Below are 16,956 nucleotides of genomic sequence, written 5' to 3'. Positions count from 1 at the left end.
AACAATGCATTCACATTTATTTACATAGCTAAAAGACAGTCCCGAGACATATTTATGCTAAGCCAGTCAAATCCCCCTATAAAGAAACTCCCGTGGCCTGCACAGAGCCCTGACCTCAGTCCCACTTAACAGCTTTGAAATAAACTGGAAACACATCAGTGCCCAGTCATACAAACACTCATGTGACTGAATGGGCACAAATTCCCACAGACAGACTTCAAAGTTTTGTGAGAAGCCTTCTCAGAAGAAAGCTGAAAAGATCACTTAGAGGTTTTTCATGTGACCAAATACTACCATAACATTAAAACCACCTCCTTGTTTCTACACTCACTGTCCATTTTATCAGCTCCACTTATCATATAGAAGCACTTTGTAGTTCTACAATTACTGACTGTCGTCCATCTGTTTCTCTACATGCTTTGTTAGCCCCCTTTCACCCTGTTCTTCAATGATCAGGACCCCCCACAGGACCACCACAGAGCAGGTATTATTTAGGTGGTGGATCATTCTCAGCACTGCACTGACACTGACATGGTGGTGGTGTGTTAGTGTGTGTTGTGCTGGTATGAGTGGATCAGACACAGAAATGCTGATGGAGTTTTTAAACACCTCACTGTCACTGCTGGACTGAGAATAGTCCACCAACCAAAAATATCCAGCCAACAGCGCCCCGTGGGCAGCGTCCTGTGACCTCTGATGAAGGTCTAGAAGATGACCGACTCAAACAGCAGCAATAGATGAGCGATCGTCTCTGACTTTACATCTACAAGGTGGACCGACTAGGTAGGAGTGTCTAATAGAGTGGACAGTGAGTGGACACGGTATTTAAAAACTCCAGCAGCGCGGCTGTGTCTGATCCACTCACTGCAGTGCTGAGAATGATCCACCACCTAAATAATACCTGCTCTGTGGTGGTCCTGTGGGGGGTCCTGACCATTGAAGTACAAGCATGAAAGGGGGTAACAAAGCATGTAGAGAAACAGATGGACTACAGTTAGTAATTGTAGAACTACAAAGTGCTTCTTTTTTTAGTTTATTCATTAAGTGCCATTCTGTCCAGAAATGGACCGAGTTAACAGCACATCCAACATCATGTTCATTTCACAATCATTACACAACACACCAAAACTACCAGACACACACAAAGGAAGGAAGGGGAATTTTTTTGGTCTTTTTTTGGTAGCGGTATGGCGCAGGTGTGGCTTCATGATGATAAGGCTGACGCTACCGCTCAGATGAATCATTCGATTTAATTTCCAAGTTAGTATAAAAAAAAACCAGACGACACATCTTGATCAGACTTTTGGTTGAAACACAAAAAAATGACGTCAATGAGAGAAGGTTCATGTACACCACACAGTTTTGTATTTCTGCCAAAACAGAAACTGCTGGTTGGTGGGGATCAGATAGGTACTGAGATATGAAGAATGCCAGCGAGATACATATCAATCAGAAGCGTAAAACCAAACCGATTTTAATTTCTATAGAAAATACTAACAGCTAAGCCATCGCTGTTTTTTACACAGCAAACAGGACGTGCTCAGTCTCTATTCATGTGAAGTCAGTGTAGACCTGATGTTCCAATTAAAACCAGCGGGTAATTTTCATCACCCAGCTGAAAAAAACTGAAGTGAAAAAGAAAAAGAAATGTCAGATATAAAGTGAGATCAGCTGGTGGTGGTGGCCTGTGTGATCACACTGGAATTCAGAGGAACGGCCACGTTTACAATGGAGTCGGTCTGTAGCGACACAATGTTGTGGAAACCACAAACTTCAGATGGAGAACTGCTCCAGGAATTCAAGAGAAAGCAGCAGGATGTAAAACAATGGGTCAGGATCTGGGCGACAAACTGGCAAATAGTTTTATTGGAATCAAAGATGCGTCATCGATGGAATAGCAACAAGCTGGTGGGGCGTATAGATTACTCAAGGGCTGCTGTTACAGATGTTTGTTTTATTTAAAAAGCATGGGGGTGGCCAGGTAGCGCATCAGAGCTGAAATTCTGAGCTCCCGGGTTCGAATCTCAGCTCTGCTACCAATCAGCTGGGCATAATTGACCTCCGAGACGAATATACACCCTCCTCGGAGGCTGTCGGGGTGTTTAGGGGTTGCCAGAGCAAATTATTTTGGTCCGCATACCTAAACTGGCATAGTTCTTACCCCAGATGCCCTTCCAGATGCTAAACTGGCATAATTTTTACCCCAGATGTCCTTCCCGACGCTAACCTGGCATAATTTTTACCCCAGATGACCTTCCAGAAGCTAAACTGGCATAATTTTTTACCCCAGATAACCTTCCAGACGCTAAACTGGCATAATTTTTACCCCAGATGCCCTTCACGACGCTAAACTGGCATACTTCTTTACCCCAGATGCCCTTCCAGAAGCTAAACTGGCATAATTTTTTACCCCAGATGCCCCTTCTGACACTAAACTGGCATAATTTTAACCCCAGATGCCCTTCCTGACGCAACACATATTTTATCCGGGCTTGGGACCGGCATGAGAGCACACTGATGAGTTCGCCTCCCAATGACCCTGTTTTTCCCCAGTTTTCCGGAGACTGGGAGGAAACCAGGGAACCTGGAGAAAACTCACATAGGTTATAAGAACCTGACCTGCCCATGGATGTAGTCGCGATGTAGTCGCGGTTAGTGCTGAACAACCTTCTATTCTTCGATTGCAGCTGAGAACGAACGTTCCTGGTTCAGAAACAATCAATATTTTTGTGAAAATGTGCCAAAAAGTTCAAAATTAGGTGCGCAAACTGGAACAGAACCCATTCAGGCATGTGTGAAACATACAGGAACCGTATCATACAGTAATTATTACTTTATAACACAACTGTGTCTGTATTATCTGTATAATCAATGTTCAGTATTATAGTTAAAGCTTTTTAATAAAAGCATCCTTTGGTTTGAGTGTAAAGCTCATCAGAAGTGCATAACCTTTAAAATTAAGAAACAGAATTTCACCATCAAGTCAGTAATTACTTTCTATTAAATACAGTTCATGAACTAATCCGGTTTAATAAATGACCAGCCAGTTGATGGAGAGCAGCTGTGTTACTATCAGTTTCATGAAATTACCTGGAACTTTATCAACGGAGGCGAAAGCCGGGCCTCGTCGAGTCTGGTCGTAGAAGCGGAAAGGCAGCTGGGTTGAGGACGCGGAGGAGGACTGGCCGAAGCCCAGCACTTCGGAGGAAGGCTGGACGGGGAGGTCTAGTAGAGCTGCACCAGATAAAAAGAGTGATACAAAGAGGAAACAAAAACAAGATCTGAACTTAATATAATAGTCGCCACTGGAATTTGAAGAGTGGTTTTGTGTAGGAACAGTAAAGCAAAGCCATGAAGTAAAAGCTGCCCGGAAACCTAGCGCTCTCTCTACACAGACACATTTTTGTCATCCTACGCTCCCGAGAAGAGGGAGAAGAGTTTTCAGCGCTGAAAACAATCAAAGCATTCTCACAAAAAATGACAAATATGCCAGACTGATGCGAAGCAAACAACAAAATTCTTTTCAAATCTAAATAAACTCTCATTGATGTTTAATGTGTATAAGTGTGTGATTATACAAGGGTCGTTTATTTGTAAATTCAGGCTCGACAGGGACAGTTTAACCGTTTTCGGAACACGGAGGGAGACGTTAGCTGGCGTGCTAGCGGGTTGTGCTGCCTGAGGCTAACTGTGTTAGATTAGCAAGCTAAAACTGCGGTGACGTAATCGCCGTCTAAGTGGTGCGTCTAAATAATCTGCCTTCTTAGTTTGATGACTTATTAGAATCCTCTCTACTGAGGCAGCTAGGCTTTAGGACATAGGGTGTACCAACATTATCAGTAGTGCATGAAGTAGTACATCTAGCATCTCCTTGCCTGACTCGTGAATACTAGCTTCTTTCATTTTTATTAAGAATTAAACCCTATATAAAATAAGTATTAATGAAGAAATGTGTGTGAGGAGAATTTACCAGCTTATAAGTGGCGCCGGACTTCACCAGACTAACCTGCTATCCTCTGCATCTTCATCCTCCGGGCCTGGATTCTTCCCTTGGCCAGACGTTGCTTGGCTATAATGCAGCGTATGTGGTCGGCGAAAATGAAAGACGCCTGCAGGATGGGAACTGGCTTAGCGTGCGGGTTGGACGTGGGCTTGTGGATGGTGATGTTCAAAGCCCTGCTGTCGTCCTCCACCCCCGACACCTGCATGTCCTGTAAAAGCAAACGGACGTGTCATATTCCCCTCCAAAAAATCGATTTCATGAGCGATTTATTTTAAATACACCAAGAATTAATTATAAACAAGATTAAATTACTAAACACCAAAAACACAAACAAAATACTAGATCACAACTGACTAAATAATAAATCTCGCTGTATTTAGGGGTCGCCAGAGCGAATCATTTTCGAATCATCCGCATACCTAAACTGGTATAGTTTTTTACCCCAGATGTCCTTCCCGATGCTAAATTGCCATAATTCTTTACCCCAGATGCCCTTCCCGACACTAAACTGGCATATTTTTACCCAAGAGGCCTTCCCCATGCTAAATTGCTATATATATATTTTTTTACCTCAGATGCCCTTCCAGACGCTAAACTGGCATAATTTTTACCCCAGATGCCCTTCTCGATGCTAAACTGGCATAATTTTTACCCCAGATGCCCTTCCCAACACTAAACTGGCATAGTTTATACCCCAGATGCCCTTCCCGATGCTAAACTGGCATAACTTTTACCCCAGACGCCCTTCCCCATGCTAAATTGCCATAATTTGTACCCCAGATGCCCTCCCAGACATTAAACTGGCATAATTTTTCTCCCAGATGCCCTTCCCAGCGATAAACTGGCATAATTTTACGCCAGATGCACTTCCCAGCACTAATCTGGCATAGTTCTTACCCCAGATGTCCCTCCCGACAATAAACTGGCAGCGTTTTTACCCCAGATGCCCTTCCTGACACAACACTTATTTTATCCAGGGCTTGGGACGGGCATGAAAGTGCACTGATGAGTTCACCTCCCAATGACCCCGTTTTTCCCCAGTTTGTGGGAGATTGGAAGGAAACCCACATATAACTGGGAAAAAGATCCTGTTTTAATTGTTATTCAATCACTTCACTGAGTTTCTGATATTTTGTCTACCCCTTGTAATAGCATAAAATGATTGCTTTGCTAGGCAGACTCGACCTGAGCGTTTTCCAGCTCTATACGATATTAAAGTGAATCACCTGCAGGAGGCCTGCAAACTTGACGACTCCCCAACCCAAGCGCTTGGTCTCTGGTTCCACCAGACTCATCTGATAGACGTCTACAGCCAGGAACCGCTGCGCCTGAACGCCGTCCTTGCTCACCACCATGCAGGCGATCAGGTCACTGTTATCTGTGCAGAAGAATTAAACATGTGGCTTAAATTTGTTTCATGATTTAATGATGCTCGTGTCTTTGAATTGTGGGTCCATTAACTTGTGGACTATTGCAAGTTAACTGAATGAATCATACTGACCGCTTTTTCCACATAAGTGTGACTCTTATTCAAGAAATTACAACAAATATTAATCATAATCTGTCTGTCTATCTGTCTGTCTGTCTGTCTTACTCTATTATTCAGTAATAAGTGCCATGCCCAAGCTTAGGTGATTTTGCTATTACTGTTTCATACTTCATACAAAAACCTGATCTAACATTACAACCATCGCTTGGGCTGATCAAGGTCGAACCGGTTTCACTGCCAGGCTTGTGCAGAGTAATGCTGATGAGCATTCCAAAGTAATGATGCAAAGTTCTGGGAGAACTGTTAATAAATAACTTTAAGCAACAGAATAAACTGCAGTCAGTAACAGTATAGACTTATTGACCACCGATCTTAGAACATCTTAAAAACATGTCAAGAACAGAAGTGGTGGAGATGAGAGGTCTGGTCGATCTATTGCCTTTTAAAACCTCCCCGTTCCTGTTCTTGAGCAATACTGTAAAAATAGTCATGCCAATTTAGCTTTTTGAAACTGACCTTAAGAAACAAACTGAACTGCTGTCAGTAACAGTATGGATGTAGCCTAGCTTGGCCCAAACAAAAGCAACCATTGTTTTTAGGTGTGGTGGGGATGGGAGATCTGGTCGATCTATTCCCCTTTAAAACCTCCCTGTTCCTGTTTATGAGCAATACTGTAAAAACCAGTCATGCCAGTATAGCTTTTTGAAACTGACCTTAAGAAAAAGAGAAATGGGAGCCGTGAAAGTACCACAAGACCGTCCATGTACTTACGACACATTCGTTATAACTCGTTATGACACACATACGACTGAATATCATTGCTAATCAACCCACGGAATTAAACAGAATTACAGAATCATATTGGTCATATTCGTAAGAACGATGTAGACAGAAAAGGCCGAATGAGGTCATTCCTATGACCTAAATGTCAGACATTTGGCTTGATGCTAGTCGAGATCAAATCACATTAAGCACTTGAGAGATGAGCGGGAGTTTTCTTAACACTCCGCTGACTCATAAAATGATGCATTATTTTAAAAACAGTCATTAAAGAGAGGAGAGGAGGGCTAGTGGCTGGAATCAACCACAGTGCAATGATGATCAACCTACTAGTAAGTAAGTAATTATTTGTAAACCAGGTAGTAGTAAATAAAAAAAAACACAATCACAAGCATTCAGAAGTATCTAAGGCTGACTGCTAACAAAGGTGGAAGGTGCAGACCAAACCAGTCCAGTGCTTGGTGTCGCAACTTAGCTTAAACCCAGACCGTATCAGAGCCAAAATCAGCTGATCAGAGAAAGGATTTATTTATTTATTAGGATTTAACGTCATGTTTTACACACTTTGGTTACATTCATGACAGGACAGGTAGTTACTGCTTACACAAGACTCATCAGTTCTAGTTTTTAATATGAAACACACTCATGGACAATTTTGTATCTCCAGTTCACCTGTCTGCATGTTTTTGGACTGTGGGAGGAAACCGGAGCTCCACACAGAAAGGACCCAGGTCGCTCCACCTGGGAATCGAACCCAGGGCCTTCTTGCTGTAAGGCGACAGTGCTACCCACCGAGCCACCGTGGAGAAAGGATAGAATTGTAGCAAGATGGTGCAGATCCATTTGAGGACCTAAAAACAAGTAAAACTCTCAGTTGCTCAAACTGCGTGCAGTAATAATTGTGTCCAGTTTGATCATTTATTTTATTTTATTAGGATTTTAACGTCATGTTTTACACACTTTGGCTACATTCATGACAGGACAGGTAGTAACTGCTTACACAAGATTCATCAGTTTAAGTTTAATATCAAACACAGTCGTGGACAATTTTGTATCTCAAGTTCACCTCACTTGCACGTCTTTGTACTGTGGGAGGGAACCCACGCAGACATGGGGAGAACATGCAAACTCCACACAGAAAGGACCCAGATCGCTCCACCTGGGAATCAAACCCAGGACCTTCTCGCTGTGAGGCGACAGTGTTAACCACTAAGCCCAAGTCGCATTGGATAAAACCTTCGCAAAATGCTGCAGATGTAAATGTAATGAACAGTCGTGTCTGTAAAATCGACAGGGCTGTTATTATCTTTAAAAAGCTGGATGAAACTGCTGCACTAATGTCACTAATATCAATCACACCTTTATCACACACATCGTCCTGACCCGACTTTCTGCTTCTGCCTTTTGTTTCTTCTCAGAAAACACCCACCGAAGAATTACGCTAGAAAATAACCGATAAGCATCGACTTCCCTTTTCGACCCCCCACTGCAATCAAAAATACTATAGACAGAAATAGACGCGGAAAATGATTCGAGCAGATTAACGGCGGTTCCTCTAATAGCAACAGAAGAAAATGTGAGTCTGTGTTTAAAAGAACCACAAGAAACGACGGTGAGAGAGCGGTGTGATGTCATTTCTCAGGAGGGTCTGTTTATGAACTACAATGTTCAGAATTATGCGGCTGGATAAAAAAGGAAACAGGACGTGCTGCTTCCTCGCATTTCGCTGGAAATCTAATGACCGTTCTGTGTGTGGTCAGAGGTCTGGTGAAAATGTGACCATGCTGATCAGTCAGCAAATGAGCTATATGTTAAATAAGCTCACTCATTTCTACAGTATTTCTGCTGAGTCTAATAATAATCTAATATTTGCAGCAAAAACAGATCCGGAATTATTGCCACTGCTGATAAAAATCTGTCAACATGCACCAGGTCTTCTCCTATAACACTTGGTAAGACAAACTCAATCCAGAGACTCTCTATATTCTACAGGCCTTTGGTTCTCTTGTGTGGGCTCTTATCAAGGAGGTCAAGAGAGGTCAAGAGAGGTTTTATTGTCATTTCAGCTATATACGAGTACATATTGAAACGAAACAACATTCCTCCAGGTCCAGGGCGCAACATAGAACAAAAAGTGCAAGACAGTACAGTACCGTGCAGGTAGACAACATTACAGTAAATACAAAAATGCCTAAAATAATTAAAGGAAGACAAGACTAGAGACAAGTGTTGGTCAGTACATGGTACTGAGTAAGTAATGGTGAGGTAGATAAGTTAAACAGGTAAAGTACTTGATTAGTATTTAGAAAATCACTGCTACAACCCCACACCAGTGCCAGGTAACCGCTGGTAGGCCCTTGGGTGAAGCCTATAACCCGGTCTGCCTGTTTTTTTATTTAATTTGTATTTTATTTACTCTATTTACTGTACTTACACTGTACTGGAGCTGCTGTAACACTCGAATTTCCCTCATGGGGATCAATAAAGGAATCTTATCTTATTTTAATAGATTGGATTGTGTATGGTCACTGTTGTAAGTTGCTTTGGATAAAAGCATCCGCTAAACGTCATAAATGTTAAGCTGTTTGGAAGAGGCAGTCCGATTTTCAATTTAAACCTCCTGGTACTTGATGGAGTCAGGTCGAGCGATGCCACCACACTGTCATTTTTGTATTTACAAAATTGTGTGACGGGTCTTTTAAAGACAGAGGAAGCTGCTCTGTGAGTGTGTGTGTGTGTGGAAAGGGGGTGGGGATGAGGATGGCCAACATCCTGATACTCAGGCGTCCACATACTTTTGCTTAGAAGCTGCTTAACAAATGCCCAACATTGAAGCTTTGATAGATGAGAAATGAACTGGAGCTGGAAGTGTAACGGTTGTACGTCTGTGTGTCACAGTCATGAAGTGTCACTTCCTGTGAGTTTATTAATAGCACGACTGACATAAGTACCATCAATCAGTCTGTGTGTGTGTGTGTGTGTGTGTGTGTGTGTGTACCGCTACCCTGTGGTTGCTCCGTCTGTGGAGGTACAGAACGTTTTTTTCCATCCACTCGGTGCTCGCTCAGCCGTTACTGGAGCAGCTCCTGGTGGGCTCATCAATCGCTCCGCTCGCAGTAAGATAAGGTTAAAGACGCAAAGTCATCGAGCGGTAAAGAGCAAAAATAAAGAGACGGCCATTCACATTGTTCCAACCGCAGATGAGTTATTAATGCCATTCTCTGTCACAATAGATGCCAGTGTTATCATAATATTTTTGTCGGGTGGGTTAGCTCTCACTGATCACCGATCAGCCATAACATTAAAACCACCTCCTTGTTTCTACACTCACTGTCCATTTTATCATCACCGATCAGCCATAACATTAAAACCACCTCCTTGTTTCTACACTCACTGTCTATTTTATCAGCTCCACTTTCCATATAGAAGCACTTTGTAGTTCTACAATTACTGACTGTAGTCCATCTGTTTCTCTACATACTTTCTTAACCTGCTTTCATGCTGTTCTTCAATGGTCAGGACCCACCACAGAGCAGGTATTATTTAGGTGGTGGATCATTCTCAGCACTGCAGTGACACTGACATGTTGGTGGTGTGTTAGTGTGTGTTGTGCTGGTATGAGTGGAGTTTTGTCCACTCACTGTCCGCTCTATTAGACACTCCTACCTAGTCGGTCCACCTTGTAGATGTAAAGTCAGAGACGATCGCTCATCTATTGCTGCTGTTTGAGTCGGTCATCTTCTAGACCTTCATCAGTGCTCACAGGACGCTGCCCACGGGGCGCTGTTGGCTGGATATTTTTGGTTGGTGGACTATTCTCAGTCCAGCAGTGACAGTGAGGTGTTTAAAAACTCCAGCAGCGCTGCTGTGTCTGATCCACTCATACCAGCACAACACACACTAACACACCACCACCATGTCAATGTCAGTGCAGTGCTGAGAATGATCCACCACCTACATAATACCTGCTCTGTGGTGAACAGCATGAAAGGGGGCTATCAAAGCATGTAGAGAAACAGATGGACTACAGTCAGTAATTGTAGAACTACAAAGTGCTTCTATATGGTAAGTGGAGCTGATAAAATGGACAGTGAGTGTAGAAACAAGGAGGTGGTTTTAATGTTTACCCCTGTACCCCTTAGCTACAGATGAGGAGATAAAGGAGCAATGGCCTTATGGGAAATTATACATTCGATTTCAGCACTAATATGCCAATAACAAATTCTACACACATCCCCAGTGTCCAACCCCTGAACCTACAACAGGAAGCAGCAGCAAACCATAGCTGATGTTCTAATTCGATCTCACAGTCAGTGTGTGCAGTGTGTGTAGGTGCTGCTTCTACTCTTACTGTCAGACATGAGGTCTACTGGAAATGGCTCGATGCTAACGCTGCCCACGACAGCTTCTGGTGCTCTAATGCTAAATTCAGCCGGTCTATCGGTGGGGGAAGCAGAACTGAGTCATTTCTGCCTCATGCCACCACCCCCTCTTACCTGTAAAAGTGAGAGTCAAGGGCGCTGACGGGGCTCTCGCACCTGAACACCTTACAGGAAGTGAGCACAACTTTGGGGTTTAGTCTTAGTCAACAAGCATTAATTATTATCTTCTATAGTGTTTAGAATTTACCCAAAATCCTGTTCTTATCTCCTCTGGTTCAATATAAACTGAATGATGGATTCACTCACTGAGATCCAGGACATCATCGGTCTTGATAAGATCTTCGGGGCGGGTCAGAGGAAGCTGGGTCTCCGGCTCCCCTTGCAGCTGTAGTGATAAAGCTCGCAGCATGAAGAACACACGGATGGCCTGAAGAGAGAACATGCACACGTTTATTCTCATAATCACCGTATTAATCGAGTTATTACAATATTAACTGCACTTAAATTACGAAGTTATTCATCCAAAGCCATCCAAAGATAAATAAATACTTATAATGTTTTAAAAAGTGAAAGCAAGTGAGAGATTCAGTTATAGTTCGATAGGTAGAGTACCTAATTGTAGGCTTGTCGATAGGTGGAGCTCAAAAAAGTGACTGAAATGGACTGTGTTTCAAACTGCACAGGAGAATTGGCAGTATCTTGCTCCATAGAATGTTTTTGTTCTATTTTATTGATGCATTTTCTCCCAATTTAGCGTAGTCAGTTTGTCTTCTGCTGCTGAGGGATCCCTGATTGCAGTCGAGGTGGGTATATTGCTCCTCACGCCTCCTCCGACTCACGTGCAGCCCTTACTGAAACCCTTTCATACCCATGCATTCTGCACAGGCGCCTCTATCTGCTAATCAGGGTCCTTACACACAGCGTTTGAAGACCCCGCCCACATAGTCCGGTCATCCCGCCCTAGCAGAGACGTGTCTGCTGCAGGCACTGCCGATTACGCCCGCTAGATGGCGCCCAGTCGACCGGTGGCGACGAACCGAGGAGTTCAGAATGTCGGCGCTGGCGCCGCTCAGTAGAATTTTTAATGCAACACATTCAAAGGCAAATCCAGTGTGTATTGAAACACGCCCAAACACGCTCACCGATCACTTTATTAGGTTAAAATAGCTTGCATTTATCCAGTATGACTAAAAACAATTCCAGCAGGTGAGGATTCAGGGGCCCAACAGTGGCAACTTGGCCATGGTGGGGCTTGAACCAGCAACCTTCCTATTACTAGTCCAGTACCTTAAGCACTGAGCTACCACTGCCCTTACATGAACATGCACTGGCTGTAAATGGACGCAATGGCTATGCATGGATGCAATCTAGTCCATTGCACACTGTGTTCTACACCTTCCATCTATTAAAAGGGACCCATATAAGTAGCACTCGCACTAACTGGACATTATTTCTGAGCACTGCAGTGACACTAACCTGGTAGTGTGTGTTGTACTGGTATGAGTGCATCAATCACATCAGCATTATTTACTCTAACCTCCTGTATACACCTTTTTAGGTGCTGTGGTAGCCTAGTGGGTAGGGCTTTGGGCTATAAACCGGAAGATTGGCGGTTCAAATCCTGGCTCTGCTATGTAGCCACTGTTGGGTCCTTGAGCAAGGCCCTTAACCCTGTCTGCTCCAGGGGCGCCGTAAGTTGGCTGACCCTGCGCTCTGACCCCAGCTTCCAACACCAGCTGGGATATGCGAAGAAAGAATTTCATTGTACTGTACATCTGTATATGTATATATGACAAATAAAGGATATCTTTCTATCTATCTTCTTTCTTTCTTTTTCTAACTCTACAGCGACTAATCCAAATCACAGAGAAAAGACCGGCTCTAAATAGTCTGGAAAAGGTTTTGGAGTAGCCAAAGATCCTTTAGCTGGACCGTAAATAGGCTATTCATACTCGTAGTGCAATTAAACAAAAGGAAGGAAAGAGAAGAGCCCTGAAATAACGTTGTTATGGAGTCCTAACGACACTCTGATTCTGAGAACTACATAATGAGCCGAGTTCTCTGGAAGCTTTCAAGACGCGCTGCACTTCTCTTCTGTGCCTCGTTTAATTACCTGAAGCCTCAGTGGAGAAGACGAACGCGCTGTTTACCATCACACGAGAGTCGCTCTGTCGTCTGGGTTATTCTGCTGCTGTAGATCCCAGCATATGTACTAAAATACTAACATACTGAAGTCTCATACAGGGCTTGAGCACTTTAGGAATAAATCCCTTAAGTGATACCAGTCTGGTATATGGTTCTTTTGGTCTCTTTTTTTAAACAATTGCATATTCTTTCAGAAAATGTACGAGGGTTCTTCAAAAAGTTTCCTCACTTTTTTTAAACTCTATTTATTAAGAATTTTAAAAACAAATGGCATCGCTTTTCTACATCGTCACTTTCCGATACATTTTTCACAGCGTTGTACCAACTTTTTAATGCCACCAGCAAGAAATATTATTGGTTGAACGCATAGCCACTGATGCAGCGCTGCTTTCAACATCATCATCACATGAAAATCTTCTTCCCCTTAAAGCTTCTTTGGGCGTCCAAAAATGTGGAAATCAGATGGAGCTAAATCTGGACTATAAGCGCCTCTCAGTCACGACCGATTACTCCTCCTCCTACTACACCCTCACCGCTTATAACCAACATATAAAAGTGCGGAAACTTTTTGAAGATCCCACGTTCAGAAAATGTACGAGGGTTCTTCAACAAGTTTCCTCACTTTTTTAAAATTCTATTTATTAAGAATTAAAAAACAAAACAAATGGCATCGCTTTTCTACATCGTCACTTTCCGATGCATTTTTCACAGCGTCGTACCAACTTTTTAATGCCATCAGCAAGAAAACGATGAGCCACTGCTTTCACATCATCATCATCACATGAAAATCTTTCAAAGTTTTTGAAGATCCCTCGTATAATTGCTTTGGTAAATAAAGTTTGACTTTCTGAAACTAGTGTATTTAAGTTACTATTCTTCGCTAGTTACTATACTCCTGCTCTGTGTAGTTATTTGTCCTGTGGACGTCCACGTCCTTAAACTGAAAGTAAGGTCAATTTATTTACATTGACCGCTTAATCATGGTTGCAGCAGGGCCGGTTCCAAACAAACACTTGGCGCGAGGCTGGAATCCACCGGACAAAGCGCAAGTCCATACATAGCCAATCATGTCTGTGTAGATGCCTGGCCGGCCTATAGCACACTGTTAACACTGTTGCCACCCAAGCACCTCTATATTAGAGTACACACTAATATGGTAGCTATATAATGGTACTATTATTCTATCTGCCACATTTGCAGTTCTTTTCTTACATATGTTTAATACTTAACATTAGAAATCAGACTAGATTACAATGAAAACAAACTTGAACTGAAAAGCTCAGTGCTTACAGACCGTATCATGTACACTCACGCTTAAACTATGTGTAATTTCCCAGGTATTTCCCAGCATGCGGTGTAGAAAACTTCACATCAGTTCACGTGTATTTCTACGTCTGATGGGTGCAGACGGGTCGGATCATGGGCGGGGCAGAAGGGGCAAAATTTAAACGATGTCGAGCTAAATTACGAGGTACTTATAAACATAACCTTCTCAAGAAATACTTCAGATAGTAACAATCGGATGTAAACAACAGACTATGGACATTCTTATGTGACTTCCTGTGAAAATACATTCTTCCACTTTGTTTTTATTATCTTTCCAGTGTCTGATTCCGGTCTTGGGTACAAAGACCATATTTCTGCCACTAGCGTTGACAGATCCAGTGGAAACAGCTTTATTTATTTACTTTTTTATTCATTTTGCTATTCTATGAATGCATTTTCTCTTTACATCCAGTTTAGTGTATTTAATTAATCTTTCACGGCTGTAGACTTCGACGCGTGTGCAGCCCTAACCCTTCTCATTCGGGCTCCTCCACCTCCTGTACAGACGCCACGGGCTACCAACCCCACTCACTTGTCCGGTCAGGTCATTTCCCACCCGGCAGACTTAATGGCCAATTTTTTTTTTTCCTATTTATTGATGTATTTTCTTCATTTCTCTCCCGATTTAACGTAGTCAATTTGTCTCCCGCTGCTGTGGATCCCTGACATTGCTGCTCACGTGCCCTCCGACGCGTGTGCAGTTCTATCGAACCCCTTCTTTACGTCCATTTTTCTACACAGGCGCCTCGGTCTTCTAACCAGGATCCTTGCACTGCGTTTGAAGACCCCACCCACTTGGTCAGGTGATTTCCCCACCCAGTTCACCCAGTTCGCTGGTATTCTAGCAAAACATCACATTGTGCCACCTGAATTTTGTCGGCTGCAGGCATTGCTAATTATGCCTGGTAGGGGGCGCGCCTAGCAGTGCTGAGTTACAGAACTACCAGGTATGGATGCCATCCTTCCTACACTATAATTAACAAGCACAGAGGGCAAACCTATACATCAGGACTGTACGTCTTAACTTACATAGTGCTACTAAAGGGAACAGAGGCTAAACCTTCTTTACTGGGACCGGCAGGTACAGACACTACGCATCCTTCACTGCAACTGACTTGTACAGACTCCTATTAGTGGCAGTGACTGGTATAGCGGCTTTTCTCCTTTACTGGGACCGGCAGGTACACAGGCCATGACTCCTTCACTAGATCTGTAAGATTTAAAAGCCGTGTCTCAAAGGAGACACCTTATTTCCTGGAACTGCCACGGTACAGAGGAGCCACCTCCGTTCCTGTAATTTGCAAATTCAGAGGAGACACCTACTTTAACTGAAACTAAAAGCTCAGAGGCCTGTGACTAAAACACACCGCCACTGAAGCTTAGAGAGGAGACACTTCCTTGAGTGGAACTGGGAGGTTCTATTGTGGTATCTATTGTACTATTATTGTACACGGAGACTGACACTGAGGGTCTGTCTGAAAACCCAGTGAGCTGCCTAGCTGCCTACCTGCTCAGCTGCCTCAGTAGAGAGGATTCTAATAAGACATCAGACTCATAAGGCAGATTATTTACACACTACTTATTACGTCATCGCAGTTTTCGCTTTCTAAGCTAACACGGTTAGCCTCAGGCCGTTTAAAACAACAGGTTGAGGAGACACAACCCGCTAGCACGCCAGCTAACGTCTCCCCCTGTGTACCGAAAACAATTAATCTGTCCCTGACGAACTCTGTTGGTTGCTCTGCATTCGTCCACTGTCCGCATTTGTCATTTTTTGTGAGAAAAGTCGTGCCGCACTGAATGCTGGGTCGGACGCTCCCTCGTTATTCAGTCAGATCATCACTCAGAATTAAGGCGCCTCAGTAGGAGCATTTTAAAGAATTAAAAAATTTAGACACGCCCTCTTCTCTGGATTATAGGATGACATAATAGCACCTGTGTATAGAGAATGCTAGGTTTTCGGACAGACCCTTAGAGTGGCCACAAAGTCTTTCCTGTTGGGACCTACAGATATAAAGGCCACCAATCCTTCAAAAGCAAATTTAACGTTGCATGTGTAAATTAATTAATTTCCCCGTAGCTGCATCAAATGAATAAAACCACAAACACCTTTCAACCTCAACAAACCGAAACAAACTCTGGATCTTGCGTGCGTTCTGTTTCTGACAGTCTCTTTGTGTTCTGTCCACTGTTGAATGATCTGAAAGTCAAACACGCACATTTTTTCCACAGTTGTTTTTTTTTTTACACCATGCAAATGAAACGTTATTATGTAATGGTTGGTTTAAAAACGGGTTCCTTAAAAACACGACCGGTTCCCTGGAACACAAGAGGGGTTCAGAGTGAAACAAAGTGAAAGGTTTCAGCTCGGTCGTTCACACTCAAAGCCCTCTTCTTTCTGAGCTTGTTGTTGCTGCTGAGGTTCTGAACTGTTCTGTATTGTTCAGACTGCCAAAAAAAGCTTCTGCTATTAAAAACAACCAAACTGACCGTATGTTTCAATTTATTAATTATGTGTGTCTGTGTCTCGTTCATAGCAAAAGTGGGGACTCGTCAAGGATCTGAATCTGGACTTCTTACAAATAATAAAGTATATATCTATCTGTCTGTATATCTATCTGCCTGTCTATCTATCTATCTATCTATCTATCTATCTATCTATCTATCTATCTATCTATCTATCTGTCTATCTGTCTATCTGTCTATATCTACCTGTCTATCTATATATCTGTCTGTCTGTCTGTCTATCTATCTGTCTGTCTGTCTGTCTATCTATCTATCTATCTATCTCTACCTGTCTGTCTGTCTGTCTGTCTGTCTATCTGTCTGTA

The 16,956-nt window shown here is 42.9% G+C and overlaps 1 protein-coding gene across 5 annotated transcripts in view; it reads right to left on the bottom strand.

Annotated features, from left to right (window-relative positions):
* Positions 1-16,956, bottom strand: part of clec16a (C-type lectin domain containing 16A) — a 62,911-nt gene that overhangs the window by 6,826 nt on the left and 39,129 nt on the right. For all 5 annotated transcript variants that reach the window (XM_062984873.1, XM_062984872.1, XM_062984870.1 and 2 more), the window contains 4 exons: positions 10,961-11,081; positions 5,230-5,381; positions 4,007-4,211; positions 3,091-3,234 (listed from right to left, as the gene is read on the bottom strand). In XM_062984873.1, coding sequence (XP_062840943.1) covers positions 3,091-3,234; positions 4,007-4,211; positions 5,230-5,381; positions 10,961-11,081 — 622 coding nt within the window. The remainder of the gene's footprint in view (positions 1-3,090; positions 3,235-4,006; positions 4,212-5,229; positions 5,382-10,960; positions 11,082-16,956) is intronic.

This window comes from Trichomycterus rosablanca, chromosome 22, assembly GCF_030014385.1.
Source record: "Trichomycterus rosablanca isolate fTriRos1 chromosome 22, fTriRos1.hap1, whole genome shotgun sequence".
Taxonomy (NCBI): Eukaryota; Metazoa; Chordata; class Actinopteri; order Siluriformes; family Trichomycteridae; genus Trichomycterus; species Trichomycterus rosablanca.
This window is presented reverse-complemented; position numbering and strand designations above follow the sequence as displayed.